We start from the raw sequence: 16,420 nt of genomic DNA on the forward strand, positions 1-16,420 counted from the left end.
CTAGGGACATTTGTTGTTGGAGAAGGCATTAACAAGGATCTCATTCTCAACCCAGCAGCAAAAGAAAAAAAGGGGAGGGGTGTGGCTGTGACTATCATGAAGGGACCCCGCGTTTCTGAATTTGCCACTGTCAAAGAATCGTCCCCCTGGGGTCCCTCATCCTTAGTTCCCCAAGGGGGGGTCTGTGATGTTCCTATATTAATGTATATATGGTAAGTGTTGGTTGTTTAGAAGATACATGGTAAGTGGAGTGAAAGAGGAGGGGGAGTGAATGGGCAGTAGAATGCTAGATGATTGGCTGAGTGTTTAAAATGGCTGAACGTACAAAAGGAAGAGTGAGAGTAGAATCTGGGGGGAGAAGAGAAAGAGTGGGTTGTTTAGGGGGTTTGAGAGAGTGGTTTACCAGGAGAGAGTGGAGAAGGAGGGGGGTGGAGTTCGGATTAGTATTGAGTAAAACCATATGCTTATGTGCCTTAAGAAGAAATCTTGTTAATCTTGTTAGCTTTGTTATCTGTAATAAATACTTAATTTGGTTTACCAAAGGCCTGATCCTTGGCTGGGGTTTCACAGACCAGAAGGGAGGGTAAGGTAATGACCAAGGCTGAAGGGGAACTGTAACAAATGGTGGCAGCGGTGAAGAGAATAACAATACCAGTATTCAGAGTCTCTGGGAATACTAGTATTAGGACGTGACTGGTGGTTGCCTAGCAGGGGGATCTGTTGAGATCTGTGCTAGAGCGGGGAGAGAAACAATAAAAAAGGACAGTCCGGACTGGTGGAGTCCCTGGTGGTGCCTAGTGACAGGCAGTAGCCACGCGCAGGTAGGAACCTGACAGGGAGAGCCAGGGAAGGGCGTCACAGGGTCCTTTGCTTCCGAGAACAGTCCCAACTCTTCTGGGTCTCTGCTTTTCAGGCAAAAACTTTCCTTCCTTTTAGGAGTAATAACGGTAGTACTACTACCACCCCTCTTCCTGGTTCCTTCCTCTGAGAGAAGGGATCTCAGAGACCAATGTGAATTCTAAGGGATTAAGCCTAATTTATTAACAGTAATCGGCGTTCAGCAGTCAAGGACGATTTAGAATCTTTAGTTCCAAGCCAATACACACCATTTATAAAAAGATAGTTTATTTAAAGGTAAGTAGGATGGTATATACAAAAGAGAACAACAGCTTGATTCCTTAAAGCTAATCACCGATGGGCTACATGAGGTACATTGGCATAACAAAGGAGAGAAGTTCAATACAGACAAAATAATAAAAGGTCTATCTAAGCTAAGATCCTATACTTACAGTAGCATAGGTCCTATTCTCCCAGTAGAATTGCCTGATTCCCAAACGGCTTTCTCTGTCACACTTCAGGCGAGTCGAGTAGATGGAAAAAGGGAACAAAGGCTGAAGGAGCATCCTTCCTTTTTCATGGAGTTTATCGGTCAACAAGGAGGGGGGAGGCAAAACACCCTATTCTGCCCCTGCTGTGATCCACTCCTTCGAAGCCTTTGAAGATAAGGGGGCTAGACAGCATTGCCCAGGGGTCCTGATCTATAACACGCCCTCTTCCTGACTTGATCTCAGGAAGCTGATAAAAGATAACAGCTACGGCTTGGTTGCATCTTGCAGGGTTGCAAATTGTCTGTTTGACATTGAGCCATGGATCTCCCCCAGTAGGGAGTCCTAGGAAACCATAGGCTCCAAAAATTCTCTGGTTAACCCATTTCAGCTTGACCAAAGTTAGCTATTCTTGGCAGCCAATACATTACTGCGTAAGTAGCACCTGTAGCTGATAAGCTGAGCTTTCATTTTTCTTGAAATAAGGCTCTAGCCCTTCTAGAAATGAGGTTAGGGAGCAAAATGTACAGGTACTCAGCAATTTGCATGAAATGAGCCAGACTGGCTACTCCTGCCTGTCTGTGTTATTAGCCAATAGTAAAGTCAGAGCTGTGATTGATAAGTGAGTTGTTTGGACACCAGGCAATTAAAAATCTCTGGGATCTTAAACAGCTGCTGTTTTGCCCTTTTCTTTTCCCCCCTAGTACTTGGAATCTCCAGTTTGCCCTTTTTTCCTAGCAATCAGGATGCATCTTTCTTGTGCTGAGTTTACCTGAGATCAGGTAGTGCCTAGAAATTATTTTCTGCAAATACTACTGCACAATAAGCATTGGTGAATGTTGAAGAATCTTCCTCCCCCCAAAAAGACAAATGTGAAAACTTTGCAAAGAGGCTTGGGTGTGTCTCCTGCTTTGCAGGAGCTAAAGACCAGGGACTCATTAAGAATTGAGTGTATAGTTAACTTACAGTACAATGGTATACATGTCTACTCAGATGTATGTCTCTTTATGTTTAATGGCTCTTGCTTCCAGATAAGTGGGTACAGAATGGCACTCCAGGCTTTGGTTTGGGGTTGGCATTGGGGAAAAACAGGATCCTTGTGCCTTTAACAGCTATATGCATATACCGTGCCTAGGATAACTGAAGTCACTAGTTACTAGTTGCCTCTTTGATTTCATTCTCCCATTAATCATCATTTTGGGCAGGGAAGCAATAGTATATCCCCTGTACTAAGTTACTATGGCTTACTGGCCAGCTGTACATTACACAAGCACAGTATGTTTTATAAGCGGAATAAGTTCAAGTCCTATTAAGATGTCTTGCTGGCAAAATGCAGCACCGCCAAAATGCCCTTACCTGTGCCTGAATTTCATATGGCTGTCACCATTTTTAAAAAGTTGATAATGCATTCATCAGTCCGTATGTACAGATCACGGCTATGGCTTGTGGCATACAACTGTAGAGTACAAATGCTGTACATATTAGTGGCTGGTGTACCAGGTCAGGACTTTTGAAAGGGGCTCTGGCCTCATGAAACTGACACGAGTAAGGACGTTTTAGCAATGCAGCATGTAGTCAGCACCCTGTTTGTCCTGAAGTTCGAATCCAACCTGCAAGACCATCCACCACACCCTGTGATTAATCTTCACAACACAGATCACAGAGAGCATGTGCACTATTGAAAGATGCCTCCAAGGCACATAGCCAAAGATGCCAAATTGCTTTAATGACAATGTTGCATGGGGAAAGTTATGGGGGGGGTAGGAAGCTCACTGGTAATCTGGCCTAGAGAAAATTATTTTCCAGAGACAATGTAGCAATCATTCAGACTCTGAATTAAAGCAAAAAAGGCTATATGTATATCCCTACCTTGTGACAACCTTTGTGGATACCAGGACGACATATTCATTCATGGAGGAACCATATGATGAAGAACCAGAAATTTTAGAATGTGAGGTAAAAGCTGATCTTAAAACACTTGGAAGAAAGAAATCAGCAGGAACAGATGGCATACCAATAGAGTTGCTACAAGCTACTGAGACTGAATTTGTCCAAATTTTGAAAACAAATTGTCAACAAATATGGCAAACTAAACAATGGCCCACAGACTGGAAGCGTTCCATATACATCCCAATTCCAAAGAAAGGGGATCCCAGAGAATGCAGTAATTATCCAACTATTGCCTTAATATCCTATGCAAGTAAAGTAATGCTCAAGATTCTACAACAAAAGCTCTTACCATATATGGAGCGAGAAATGCCAGACGTCCAAGCTGGATTTAGAAAGGGAAGAGGTACCAGAGATCATATTGCAAATGAGGTGGATTTAGATCAATACTGAACAAGTCTGACTGCCATTCTGCTCTCAACAGGGAGTCACGTAGACAAGAAAGAAAAGTACTGTTGTAGTGAAAATGTGCCAAGGACACTGATATTGCAGGAATGGAGGGAGGATGGATGGTACAGGGGGGTATAGCATTATTGTAGCAATGTAACTGTTGCCATGCTTGTGACGGAAGAAGAGGTATATAACTGTCTGTAACTAACCACCATTTTGAGGAAGAGAGTAGAGGCCTGTGCTCTACTCTGGCTAAGCGCTTAGCTAAATAAACAACCTTAAAACAGGCTTTGGCTTCATTATTAAATCTCCTCAAAAAGAACTCAGTCGTAAATTCCACGACACAAACATACGCTGGATAATGGAATGGACCAAGGAATTTCAGAAGAAATTTATAGATTACAGCAAAGCCTTTGACTGTGTAGATCATGAAAAACTATGGAATGCTTTAAAAGAAATGGGGGTGCCACAGCATCTGACTGTCCTGATGCACAACCTATACTCTGGACAACAGGCTACTGTAAGGACAGAATATGGAGAAACCGATTGGTTCCCCATCGGAAAGGGTGTGAGACAGGGGTGTATTTTATCACCCTATTTGTTTAATCTATAAGCAGAACATATCATTTGGAAAGCGGGATTGGACCAAGATAACAAATTAAACCAGAATTATCACTAGAAGCTAAAATGATTAAACTGAGGTTATCATACTTTGGACACATAATGAGAAGACAGGATTCACTAGAAAAGACCATAATGCTAGGAAAAACAGCAGGGAGTAGAAAAAGAGGAAGGCCAAACAAGAGATGGATTGATTCCATAAAGGAAGCCACAGACCTGAATTTACAAGATCTGAACAGGGAGGTTCATGACAGATGCTCTTGGAGGTCACTGATTCATAGGGTCGCCATAAGTCGCAATCGACTTGGAGGCACATAACAACAAGAAAGGGTGTGAACTTTGATTCCACATAGGCAACTCCGATGCCATCCACCACAGCTCAGTGCCATCCTAGACTTTTACTGGGGCATGAGAAATGCTGCCAGGGAGTTGATGAAATACCACATCTGTCAAGTGTGTGCAGCAAAGACTCTCTGTGTGCCATATTCATTGAGTCATGTGTTGCTCACCACTGCAAGACCCTGCCCTTTAAGTTGGTGTGCAAGTGAACATTTTTCACAAGTCTTTCTAGGGAAGCATCAGCAGGGTCTCTCTTACAATGGTGGGGCGGATATATGAAGTCACAGGGCACAACTCAACACTGAGCATGATTAAGTCCCTTTACTAGATAAGCACACCTAACTCAACAATGCATAATTATATCATTTAAATCTATGGGATGTAGTAGTACTTAGCTTTTTCTGGTTCATGTCAGCAGGTTAATATTTTCTGATATTCACATGGAGTGTTGCTGCTTATGTAACCTACCTGACTGACTGACTGACTGACTGACTCTCTCTCTCTCTCTCTCTCTCTCACACACACACACACACACACAGAGAGAGAGACAGAGACAGACAGACAGACAGACAGAGAGAGAGAGAGAGAGAGCGCATCAACAGGTTTGGAGGAAGCCCAAGGTTTGCAAAGATACAAAAAGTATTTAGAGAGAAAAAATAAGAGAAAACTCTAAAACAGCCCAGTAAGGACTGGTGCGGCCATGAAAGGCTGACTGATGCGGGGTGGGAGAAGAGATGGAAAACTATGGAGGAGGACATAGCTGGCTGAGTGGAATAGTGAACAGCAGCACTATTCACTGCAATATTTTGTTGTAAGTCCCACTTGTACATAACATTTTCAGAGTTCAGGCTGTGAATTCCATTGTTTATGCAGGCAAAATGGCACCATCCACAGGCTGAGGGGGAGCCCTGGGGTTTTCAGAATTATATATATTCTAAAAGGGAATAGAGTGGATGGGTAAAAACAATCTGATGAAGATGAGCATGCTCAGTGGCAATGGAATGCTGACTTGAGTTCCTTCCTTATATATAATATAAATGTAAATAATGAAAATGTAACGATTTCTCATGTTATAGATACAATGATAATCCCAAATACTGTATAATACAGTTTGAGATTTTGAGTTCAATTTTTAGATTGAAGGAAAATAAAAACAACAGCTTTTAGCACTTTCAAGTACTTAAAGTGCAACACTTGCATTATGCTGATATAGACAACAATCCGGCAAGATAGGGTGGTATTGTTATCTCCTTATTGAAAATGAGGTGTGATGAGGCAAGAGACTGTGGCATCTCTAAGGCTACCTAATGAGTTCATGGCAGTGGTGAGGCCACAGTCTACAGTACTCTTCTAGATTTTCCTCTGTATACGCTACCTTTGCTTAAGGGTTCTTATATTTTTCTCCCCTTCTTATCCTTTTCAATATCTGCATGAAAAGCAAACATTCGATAGGTGTAAACTTCCCAGCGTGAGGTAGGAAAGGCTTCAACTGCTGGATTGCTGCCTGTAGTATAGCCGTTAAAATTAAAGTGCTTTACTTGGGGCGGCAAGAGCGCTTTGCCACACATATCTCGATGTGGACAATTGGAGTTTAAGGAATCTGGAGCATATAAGGAGCCACAGAGAGGAGAAGAGGCACAACCCTGAAACTCTTTTTCCCAATGAGTTTTGATTGTTTGCAGACAAGGATACTTTTATGAGTAAGAGAGAAACAACGGATTACTGAGCACAGTCATTACATGCAAACAGGACTGTGGAGTCGGAGTCGTGGAGTCGCAGTCAGAAGCAATTTTGGGTGGAGTCAGAAGAAAGGTACCGACTCCAGCTTCAAAATAATTTTGATTGATAATTTTTTTAAAATATAAATTCAAAATGTCAAAGAAGCTTCCCATGAAGTCAGCAGTAGTTGAGCATTTCACCATAACTCAAGATGGAAAACATTTTGTGTGTCAGTGTATGACACAGGACCCAGATGAAGACAAATGCTGTGATGCCAAGATCAGTGCATATTCAGGCAGCGATAAAAATGCTCCTATGAGAGCTTCCAATTTAAAAAGACATTTACAGCCCTTTCCAGGTCTGTGGAGTTGGAAGCAATTTTAGGTGGAGTGGAGTTGGAGTCGGACAGTAGAAAAATAGAGGCGTCTACCGACTCCACAGCCCTGCATGCAAATATAAGATCCTGCCTGTCCCCCCCAGAGCTAAGCTCTGCCCCCCCCAATCAATCCATTCTCCTTCCCAGCTGATTTCCCCAGCTTGAAAAACAAGCCTTCACGTGACCCAAAGCCGTCCATTTCTCCCCGCCCCCTCTGCTCGCCACACCTCCCTTTTCGAACGCCGGAGAAGGAATCAGCCTGCCGTAGCCGTAGAAACGCATTCAGGGTGTAACGCTGCGTGACCAATGGGAAGCAAAGGAAGCCAAAGAGGCAGCCAATGAGCGCAGCCTAGTGCAAGTTTTAAACTTGCGGTGGTAGGTGGGAGGTATTGGACTCGTGCGCAGTATCAATCGGTCGCTTTTGAGCCTGGGCTAGAAAGGGAGTTAGTCGGAGCAGACGAGCCTGGTTGTGAAAAGTTAGTGCTGTGTGGTTCGAGGCTGGACCATGGCTTCGCGAGTTACCCGGGTAAGAAGCTTTTGGAGGGCGGTGTGTGTATATATTTAGGTTGGTTGTTGTGCACTACCTCTTGCAAGAGATGACAGGCTCTTAAGGCGGCGAACCCATACAGTGGGGCTTACTTTCGAGTAAATATGAAAAAGAGTGTGCTTCATAGCAGAGCAGGGAGTAGGGGGAAGTGGGGCTAGTAACTAATTGACGTTTAAAAAAATGCGATGAAAACGCTGTCTGTCTGCTCTTGAGTGTTTTCTGCTTACCCAAATCGGTTCCCAGACCGGGGCAGGGGAGTTGCCCTAGCTTATTAAGACTTCTCCTTAATTAGTAGTGCAGCTTCTCATCACTGTCGGGAAAGAGAAGGCTCCAAGGGAAGGGGGAGAGAGTTCGTGAAGTTCACAGGGTTTTGGGGGGTCAAACTCCTTTCCCTCCCCACTTCACCTTAATGCGCTGCAAACGCTTCCGTGTGTGTGCGAAAGAGACCTAAACAGGGTCTTCCTCCTTCCTGCAGAACACGAAGGTCAACGTAGAGAACAAAACCAAGCCTGTCATGGCAGCTAGCAAGCGGGGGGTTGTTGCTGCCAAGCCTGGCTTGAGGCCTAGGACTGCCTTGGGAGACATTGGCAATAAGGCATGTGAACCGAAGTCCAAGGACCTAGCGAAAAAGGTAAGTCTCTCTCACCCCACCCTTCTAACCAGAACTTCACTTTGGCAACTATAGGGACTACTGCACTGGTATCTGTTCTTCTATTTCACCCTTTCCAGGAAATATTGAAACCTGCAGTTTCGGACAAAGTTACCACTCGAAAAGCCATCAGAGCTGCTGAAAAGGCAACTGAGCCTGTGAAGGAAGAAAAGCCAATCTTGGAACCTGTTAAGGTATCAAATGGCTCCCAAGTCATAGGTCTAGCTTTAGTGTTGGAGGGAGCATGTGGGTTCAGGATTAGGGGTGATAGGATTTTGCTGTATATAATGGTATTGGCTCTTGATACTGAAGCCCTTAATTTTGAGAATGCATCTGCTGACCTTGGCAGTTCTTGGTAGGCAGTATAAGGAAACTTGGATGGGCTGCATTCTCAAATTTAAGGCTGCCTGCACAGTGCACTGTGATGATTCACTCAACTTTCTCCCTACTAAAGTGTGTGTTCTTGGAATGAAGGTCAGCGGAGACTGTGCTGTCTTCAGGATATATGGTGTTATTTACATGGAACAACACATCTTGTATAAGATGGAGGGACTCTCAGCATTAATAGTGCAAGAGATCTTTCCTCTAGGGCAGGCTTCCCAAAGCCATAGCTGCCCTAATTCCTGTGGCAACACATTTTCTCTTGGCCAAGTCTTTAGACATGTAGATTGGGTTCTCAACATATCCATTAGCCCTACAGAGAAAGTGGTTCGAGCAGCACAGCAGGTTCTCTGCTACAACTCCATCTATACAGATCCAAAATCACAAGCTGGAAGCATGCCCAAAGACATCATCCATATCAACTCCCCAATCCTATAACAGTATCTTTTACTGCAAAAGATTTACTCTCTTTGAATGTAGAGGTGTCAGTCCTGTTTTTTTCTGGGTACAGAAACTTGAGGTGAACTTTTTTAAACCCATGCCTATTACGATTGGCCTTTCAGTCTTTAACTGCAATACTCTCTATACTGCAGGTCCTATACACAATCCAGTATCTGATTTGAGGTGGAAGAACTCAAATAACCACCTTACAACCTGTCTCTGATCCACTGTATTCATCTTACTATTCCGTCTCACTCCTCTGGACTACAAGCTAGGCCAGCACCTCCTGCAGCCTATGAATAGGCCACTAGATCCTTTCACATGTGTATGGTCATAAGCGGCACAACCATATCTGGCCCAGTAATGTGCAAGTATGCCATGTTTGGCTTCCAGGCCAGACATTTCCCCACCCCTGACATAGATGCAACACCCATGCAGCAAGAGACTTGCAGTTAACTTATAATCAGGGTTACTAGGCAGGAAGCATATGTACTTCCTGCCTACCAGTCTAGTACAGAGAATGGCCAGAAGGTACATGATACAGCCACCTTGCTGAGGCTGAGGCCTCAATTTGACTCGTGTCTGAATGGGAAACCATCTGGGAGTATTGCTGCCTTGAGTTCCATGATTAAAGAGGTTTAATTGGTGTTGTAGATCGGGGTTCCCAAATTGGGGTCCAGGGATCACCAGTGGTCCATGAGCTTCATTCAGGTGGTGTATGGCATATCTGCATTAAATGCTTGTTGATTTTTAATTGTAGTGCTGCTTTCATTCTTTATGTTGTATTACCATTCCATTTCTATGGAGTGCAAGTTGTAATAAAAATGCAATGTATAAGAAAAAGAAGCAATAAAAATACAGTTAAAAATCATACAGCATCTAGCACAGCACATTACAATTGCTACAACAGGTAGAAAAATTAAGTGGTCCGCTAAGACCATCAGCAAATTTCAAATGGTCCACAGAGAAAAAAGTTTAGGAACTGCTGTTGTAGATCAAATTCTAATGAATGAAAACCTCTCTTCTGCAGTTGGAGTCTCCATCCCCAAGCCCAATGGAGACTTCTGGTTGTGCACCAGCAGAGGAAGTGCTGTGCCAGGCCTTCTCAGATGTTCTGCTTGAAGTGAGAGATGTCGATACAGATGATGCTTCTGATCCAAACCTCTGCAGTGAATACGTGAAGGATATCTACAACTACCTGAAGGAACTTGAGGTTGGTTCATGTAACTAAGATGGACCTGACACATGGCTCTGGAAGTAAAGGTTACTTACAAATCTAAGTTGTAGTTTACCGAATTCACTAGGAAATGACACTCCTGGATACCGTAGGTGGGCACAAACAATGGAAGATAACAGCAGCTAGGAGTCTTGCTTTTTCAATGCCTTTGTCAAACTTTAAAAAAATGAGTATCAACTTCAGTTTATGCAACTCAGGGAAATTTGCTCACTAGCGGCAGTGTGTCAGTTTGAACTGGGAGAGGTGTTATCTTTTTGAAGGTGAAGAGGCAGTAAACTTGATATACTTATTTTCTTCATAGGGTCAGCAGTCAGTGAGACCAAACTACTTGTCAGGCCAGGAAGTTACTGGAAACATGCGCGCAATCCTAATTGACTGGCTTGTCCAGGTCCAGATGAAATTCAAACTCTTGCAAGAGACCATGTACATGACTGTTGCCATTATTGATCGCTTTCTGCAGGTAAGAGCAGCTTTCTAAGGAGGAAAGCTTAGACAACATAAAAGACCTGGCTGCCTTATTAAGCCCTTTTCCTGCAGTGGAGGAGGAGAACCTCAGATGGGCTGTCCCTCCCACTCACCCCACTAGACAGGCACGTACAAATTAATCAGACTTGCATCACCAATAGGGAGGAATTCCTATCTAGTTCCCAGTGTAGACTGTTGATGGAATCCTATCTTTCTTGTTAGCTAGGCCTGGCAACATTCTTTCAGCCAGTTTGCAGCTGTCTTTTCTTAAGACTGCAGGAGTATAGAAGGACCGGGGCTAGCTTAAGTGTATGGAGGGAGATGCACATTGTGATGAAATGTTTCCCACCTTCTAGGATTTTTCTCATACATGGAACAATGCATGTTACTTTAAAATTAAAAGCTACATCCTTAATAGATGAACATATTGCACAACCCTCCCAGGGTCGGAGGAAGCAAGACTTGAGCTGACTCATCTGTTAACAGTAGTCCAGAAGGAATGCTGCAGAGCATGATTCAAAAGAGCTCATGAGATGAATTTGAACTTGCAGCAGCACAACACTTAAACAATTCAGAACAGCATCTTGCAAACTGTCTGAACAGTGTTTTCTATTGCAGAACAACAAAGTTGCTAAGAGGATGCTGCAGCTGGTTGGTGTAACAGCCATGTTCATTGCCAGCAAATATGAAGAAATGTTTCCTCCAGAAATTGGTGACTTTGCCTTTGTGACAGATCACACTTACACCAATCTTCAGATCAGACAAATGGAGATGAAGATCCTAAGATCTCTGGACTTCAAACTTGGTCGCCCTCTCCCATTGCATTTCCTAAGGAGGGCATCAAAAATTGGAGAGGTAATACTATTCTAAAAGTCTGCCAATCTCACTCATTGGATTGCAATATGACACTTCTAGGTCAAATATAAATTGGAAGCTCAAACCTGGAATCCTAAAATGCTTCCTCTGAGGCAAGAGGTGGGGAGGAGTGTTAAGTATCCTATCAGTAAGCCAGAGTTCTCCAACCTGGTGCTCAGGGTCGGTTCTAAAGGGCAGCCACATTGGGCACTGGCCCGAGGGCCCTGGAGCTACAGGAGCCCCTGAGGGGCCCTCTGTGAGGCATCCTTCCCTGGCTCTCCCTGTCAGGTTCCTACCTGTGCGTGGTTACTGCCTGTCACTAGGCACCACCAGGGACTCCACCAGTCCGGAGCGCTATCTCTTATGGTTTCTCTCCCCGCTCTAGCACAGATCTCAACAGATCCCCCTGCTAGGCAACCACCAGTAACGTCCCAATACTAGTATTCCCAGAGACTCTGAATACTGGTATTGTTATTCTCTTCACCGCTGCCACCATTTGTTACAGTTCCCCTTCAGCCTTGGTCATTACCTTACCCTCCCTTCTGGTCTGTGAAACCCCAGCCAAGGATCAGGCCTTTGGTAAACCAAATTAAGTATTTATTACAGATAACAAAGCTAACAAGATTAACAAGATTTCTTCTTAAAGCACATAAGCATATGGTTTTACTCAATACTAATCCGAACTCCACCTCCCTCCTTCTCCACTCTCTCCTGTTAAACAACTCTCTAAACCCCACCAAGCAACCCACTCAGTTCTCTTCTCCCCCCCAGATTCCACTCTCACTCTTCCTTTTATACGTTCAGCCATTTTAAACACTCAGCCAATCATCTAGCATTCTACTGCCCATTCACTCCCCCTCCTCTTTCACTACTTACCATATATCTTCTAAACAACCAACACTTACCATATATACATTAATATAGGAACATCACACCCTCCACTCCCCTTCCGCGATCCACGCCCCCCTCTTACCTGTCAGCAGGTTTTTAGCATTGCCCTTAATGAAGATGGTGGCCACAGCTTCCCTAAGGTACTGAAGCCGCTGCCGCCATCTTAGTTGATGGCAGAGATGTGCACGAGTAGCACGCACGTTTGCCATCAACAAAGATGGCGGCAGAGGCTTCATTCCCCTTAGGGAAACCACGGCTGCCATCTTCACTAAGGGCAATGGTAAAGACTAGACAGGTAGGGGGCGTGGGGGGGCTGTGCGTGCGCACACCCACCCACCGGGGGGCCAGGGCAAGCTGATGCCCAAGAGCCCCCGCATGCCTGGAGCCAGCCCTGCTGGTGCTGTCCAAATGAGTGGCTCCCATTGGCGCTGGCCAGCATGGCTATTGGTAATAGTTGAAGTCCAGAACATCTGGAAGGCTCTAGGTTAGGAAAGGCTACGGTAGGCTCATTTCTTCCATGAGCACTTGTAGTTCCAAATGGAGCCTGCCAGTACTCTTGTTTTGAGACAAATTAAAAGCTGACTATAGGATTAGGCTGTTCACTTCTGCTGCATTGAAAGAGCTGTCCAAGCTTTACATCTTAGCTGTGAAAGCACAACTTTTAACTTAATTCTTCAGATATGCCAAAGTGTAATGCAAGGCATAGTGTTGTTGGTTTTCAGTGCTCAATGAGGATAATGCCATCTTATCCTACCTTTTCCAGGCAGATATACAGCAACACACTCTGGCAAAATATTTGATGGAACTCTCACTGGTGGATTATGAAATGGTACACTATTCTCCCTCTCAAATTGCTGCTGCAGCCTTTTGCTTATCTACTAAAGTACTAGATGAGGGAGAATGGGTAAGTAACTGAGCCCACACATCACCTTAATTTATAATGTGGAGGTGGTGAAAGGTGTAAGACCTCACTACTTACCATCACCAAATAGAAATTACTCTAGTATTTGTTCCTATCTTTTACATCCCCATATGCTAACTAGAATTGCTATCGCACACTGTTCTTCAACTTTGGTCCCCAGGTGTTGGACTGCAACTGCCATCTTCCCCAGACAGCATGGTAAATGGTCAGGGATGATGGGAGTTGGATCCCCAGATGTTGGTGGACTACAAGGTCCAGGAACACTGCATAGCGGAGAATAAGCTATGCCCTGGAAAGATCTGCCTCAGATCTTGCCTCTGCTATGAACTCAGTAGGTAGCCTTAAGCAAACTGCTATCTGTTCCAGGATCCACAGGGAAAAAAGTGACTTGTAAAAGTCTTATAGGTATTGAGCACATGTCAAATGCTTAGAACAGTTGGAGTTGTAAATGCTAACTCTTAGTACAGAGAAGGTTCATGGTACAATTGAGCTCTTTCATGATCTTAAAAGTTGCTCAGACAGATTTCTAACTCCTAACTTCTTGCTCTTAGACACCAACTTTACAACACTACATGTACTATGCTGAGAATGCTCTTATTCCTGTTATGCAGCATATGGCAAAGAATGTTCTGTTGGTAAACAGAGGCATTGCAAAGCATATGGTAAGCAAACACCATACTACTGTGCATCTCCATGATTTGATTAGCTGTAAGTTCTAACTATGGCCACCAAACAAAGTTTGTAGCTAAGCCACCGTGATCAAGAACAGTTGTGCTTCGATTGTATGTTAATACAGATTGATATGGCTGGCTCCAAAACAGTACATAATATTGTTAATTCTTGATATACATATAATTTTCTCTACAGACTGTCAAGAACAAATATGCCAGCAGCAAGCATGCTAAGATCAGCACCCTTCCAGCACTGAACTCCGCAGTTGTACAGGACCTAGCTAAACCACTCTTGAAATGAACCTAATTTAACTTATCTGACCAAGTTGACACCATGTGTCACTACGTAAGTGTGTATATTATAAATATATTGTCATTATAAAAGTTTTAATAAACTTATTTTTTACCTTAACTTTCTTGACATCGTCTAACTGAAATTCCCAAGTTGCTGATTAGGAAGTGAGTTTTTATTCATAGGTGACCTACAATTCTAAATAATCCTAAAACTCGTCTGTTAGATACACATATGTTCTTTAACGCCATGGAGCTCTTTAAGCAGGGATAACTCAAGCATACATAAGCAACACAACTGCTTGGCAAGCCATTATAAAAGCATGCTTTGAGAATGTTTTACGTAGGGAAAGCTAGTTAGCTAGATTGTTTTAAGTTGTCTCTGTGCCTTTCCTACTGGAAAAAGCAGCAAATGCCATTTCTAGTAGGTGGCTCAAGCTCTTCCTGTTAAAATCTGTTGCATTGCTGTGCAAGGTAGTCTAAACACAAGTTGAAACCAAATCTATCACAGGTACCATGACTTGTTTAAATCTCTCAGTAACTGGATTACAGGATCTTCTGTTGGTGTAGTAAAGGGGCCAGGCATACTTAAACTTGCTTTCAACTTCAATGGTTGTAGCAGCAGCAGTTCTTAATGGAACACACTTGTTAACTGGTTAACACAATTTCTTCAAACACAAAAGTAATATGGTTTCTCTATCCCTGCCTGTTAGCTGAGCCCCTACAAACTAGGGCTTAATAAATCACAATGCCAGGCAAAGCAAGGTCCTATTTCCATCTCTTAATTGTTAAAGTTTATGAAGACTGGGGTAAAGCATGAACTAGAAAAAGGGGATTTAAAGGCAGCGAATGTTGAGGCAGGGCTTGGATGCCTGAAAAATGGCGGCATAGAGTGGGAGTTCCTCAGCCTCTTTTAAAATTTATGCCTAAGAAAGAGAAAAAAGAACGACTCAACCTTGCCTATGCTAGGCTCAAGGAGGGAACGATAGCTGGAACTCAAAAAATGAAAAGGTGGGTCTTAAAAGTTTATTTCAAAGCAACAGGACAGAAAGTAGCTTTGAGGCCTACAGCACAGAGAATACCCTCAGAGGAAACAATTATGGTGTATGCATCACAAAAGATCTTTCTCTGCAAGCAAATGGGGAGAGACAGAGACCACAAACACAATAGCTGAAATAGAGAAGAACTTGCTAGTCAGCTCCATTCCTTTAAACAGGAATTAATGACTAGCTGGACAGAAATACTAGAAAACAAGCTGGGAGAGATGTGAAGCAGATTAGATATGGTAATAACACAGTGATTGAAGAAAAAATGGCAGAGCAGAAGGATAAAGTTGAGACACTTTAAAAAGCACAGTTAGAAGCAAGACTCAAATTGGAAGACTTGGAGAACAGAAATAGACGTCCCAACCTGTGTTTTCGTGATCGGGATGAAGAGGTGGAACAAGGAGACATAAAGAGGCTCTTAGTAAAATGGCTGACTTCTCAGCTCCCAGACTTCCAGCTTAAGGAAGATGATTTAGAAAGAGCACATAGAGCATTGGGTCCTAAAAGGAAAGAAGGATCAAGAAACATAATAGTTTTTCTAAATACTCCAAAAAACAAGGAGCTGCTTCATCCTCTGAGACAGAGGAAATTGAGGCCACATATATTGGTGCTACAAAAAGCCGGTTTAAAGTATTATTGGGGTTTCCCATTTAAGTACAAGGGGACTACATATATAGCTACCACAGCAATAGAAGTCGCCAAACTTCTATGAATCCTACACCTGGACCTGCCAGAAGGATTACGAACAGGGAACAAAGAAGAACCTAATGACAGAGTAGAGAGAGCTGGTGAAGAAGATGAATGGGAAGTGGTAAGGAGAAAAAACCACATAGAGAACGGCAGGACAGACAACGGGGAGAAGCTCCTTTTTGCAACAATACACCCCACAACACAACCTCAGGGATCTGCCTAACAGGAAGCGTTAAGGAAGAACCAGCAATATAGAAGTTCATCCGTCAAGCATGTGATTAGTAAACTGAAAATATGATGTTCCAAGTGTTAATAGGAAAGCACAAAAAAGGGGAGCAGGAAAAGGAAAAGGACCTTGAGTTTCATAAATAACTTGATAGATAGAGGCTGGGAGAGTCTCCTGTTTTGTGTGGCTGATCTATGCATTAATAGATCAGATTGCCCTTTTTTAGTTTTAACTCTTACCTTTTCACTTCAAGGTTTTTGAAAATTTAGTTGTAAGTTAATATGTAGTGCCCTAGAATAAATATTTCATTTTTTAAAGAAATTAAATAGGTGGTTCAATGCAGTTACGTAACCGCAAGAGTAGCCACACCTGGTTCAGCGGTAAGGCGAAG

General features: G+C 43.3%; 1 protein-coding gene across 1 annotated transcript; it reads left to right on the forward strand.

The window, feature by feature from the left end:
• Positions 1-7,065: 7,065 nt before the first annotated feature.
• On the forward strand, positions 7,066-14,188 carry CCNB1 (cyclin B1). Its single transcript, XM_061607457.1, has 9 exons — positions 7,066-7,243; positions 7,740-7,895; positions 7,994-8,107; positions 9,766-9,948; positions 10,274-10,432; positions 11,056-11,292; positions 12,947-13,087; positions 13,657-13,767; positions 13,973-14,188. Exons 1-9 carry the CDS (start codon positions 7,223-7,225, stop codon positions 14,075-14,077), a joined length of 1,227 nt encoding a protein of 408 aa, XP_061463441.1. The 5' UTR covers positions 7,066-7,222; the 3' UTR covers positions 14,078-14,188.
• Positions 14,189-16,420: the final 2,232 nt, after the last annotated feature.

Source organism: Rhineura floridana, chromosome 1 (genome assembly GCF_030035675.1).
Source record: "Rhineura floridana isolate rRhiFlo1 chromosome 1, rRhiFlo1.hap2, whole genome shotgun sequence".
Taxonomy (NCBI): Eukaryota; Metazoa; Chordata; class Lepidosauria; order Squamata; family Rhineuridae; genus Rhineura; species Rhineura floridana.

What these genes read in the sequence shown, in the direction of transcription:
- CCNB1 (XM_061607457.1), top strand. Translation starts at nt 7,223, where the DNA reads ATGGCTTCGCGAGTTACCCGG. An exon ending in CCAAGGACCTAGCGAAAAAG is followed by an intron (nt 7,896 to 7,993) that starts GTAAGTCTCTCT and finishes CACCCTTTCCAG; the next exon opens with GAAATATTGAAACCTGCAGT. An exon ending in TACTAGATGAGGGAGAATGG is followed by an intron (nt 13,088 to 13,656) that starts GTAAGTAACTGA and finishes TCTTGCTCTTAG; the next exon opens with ACACCAACTTTACAACACTA.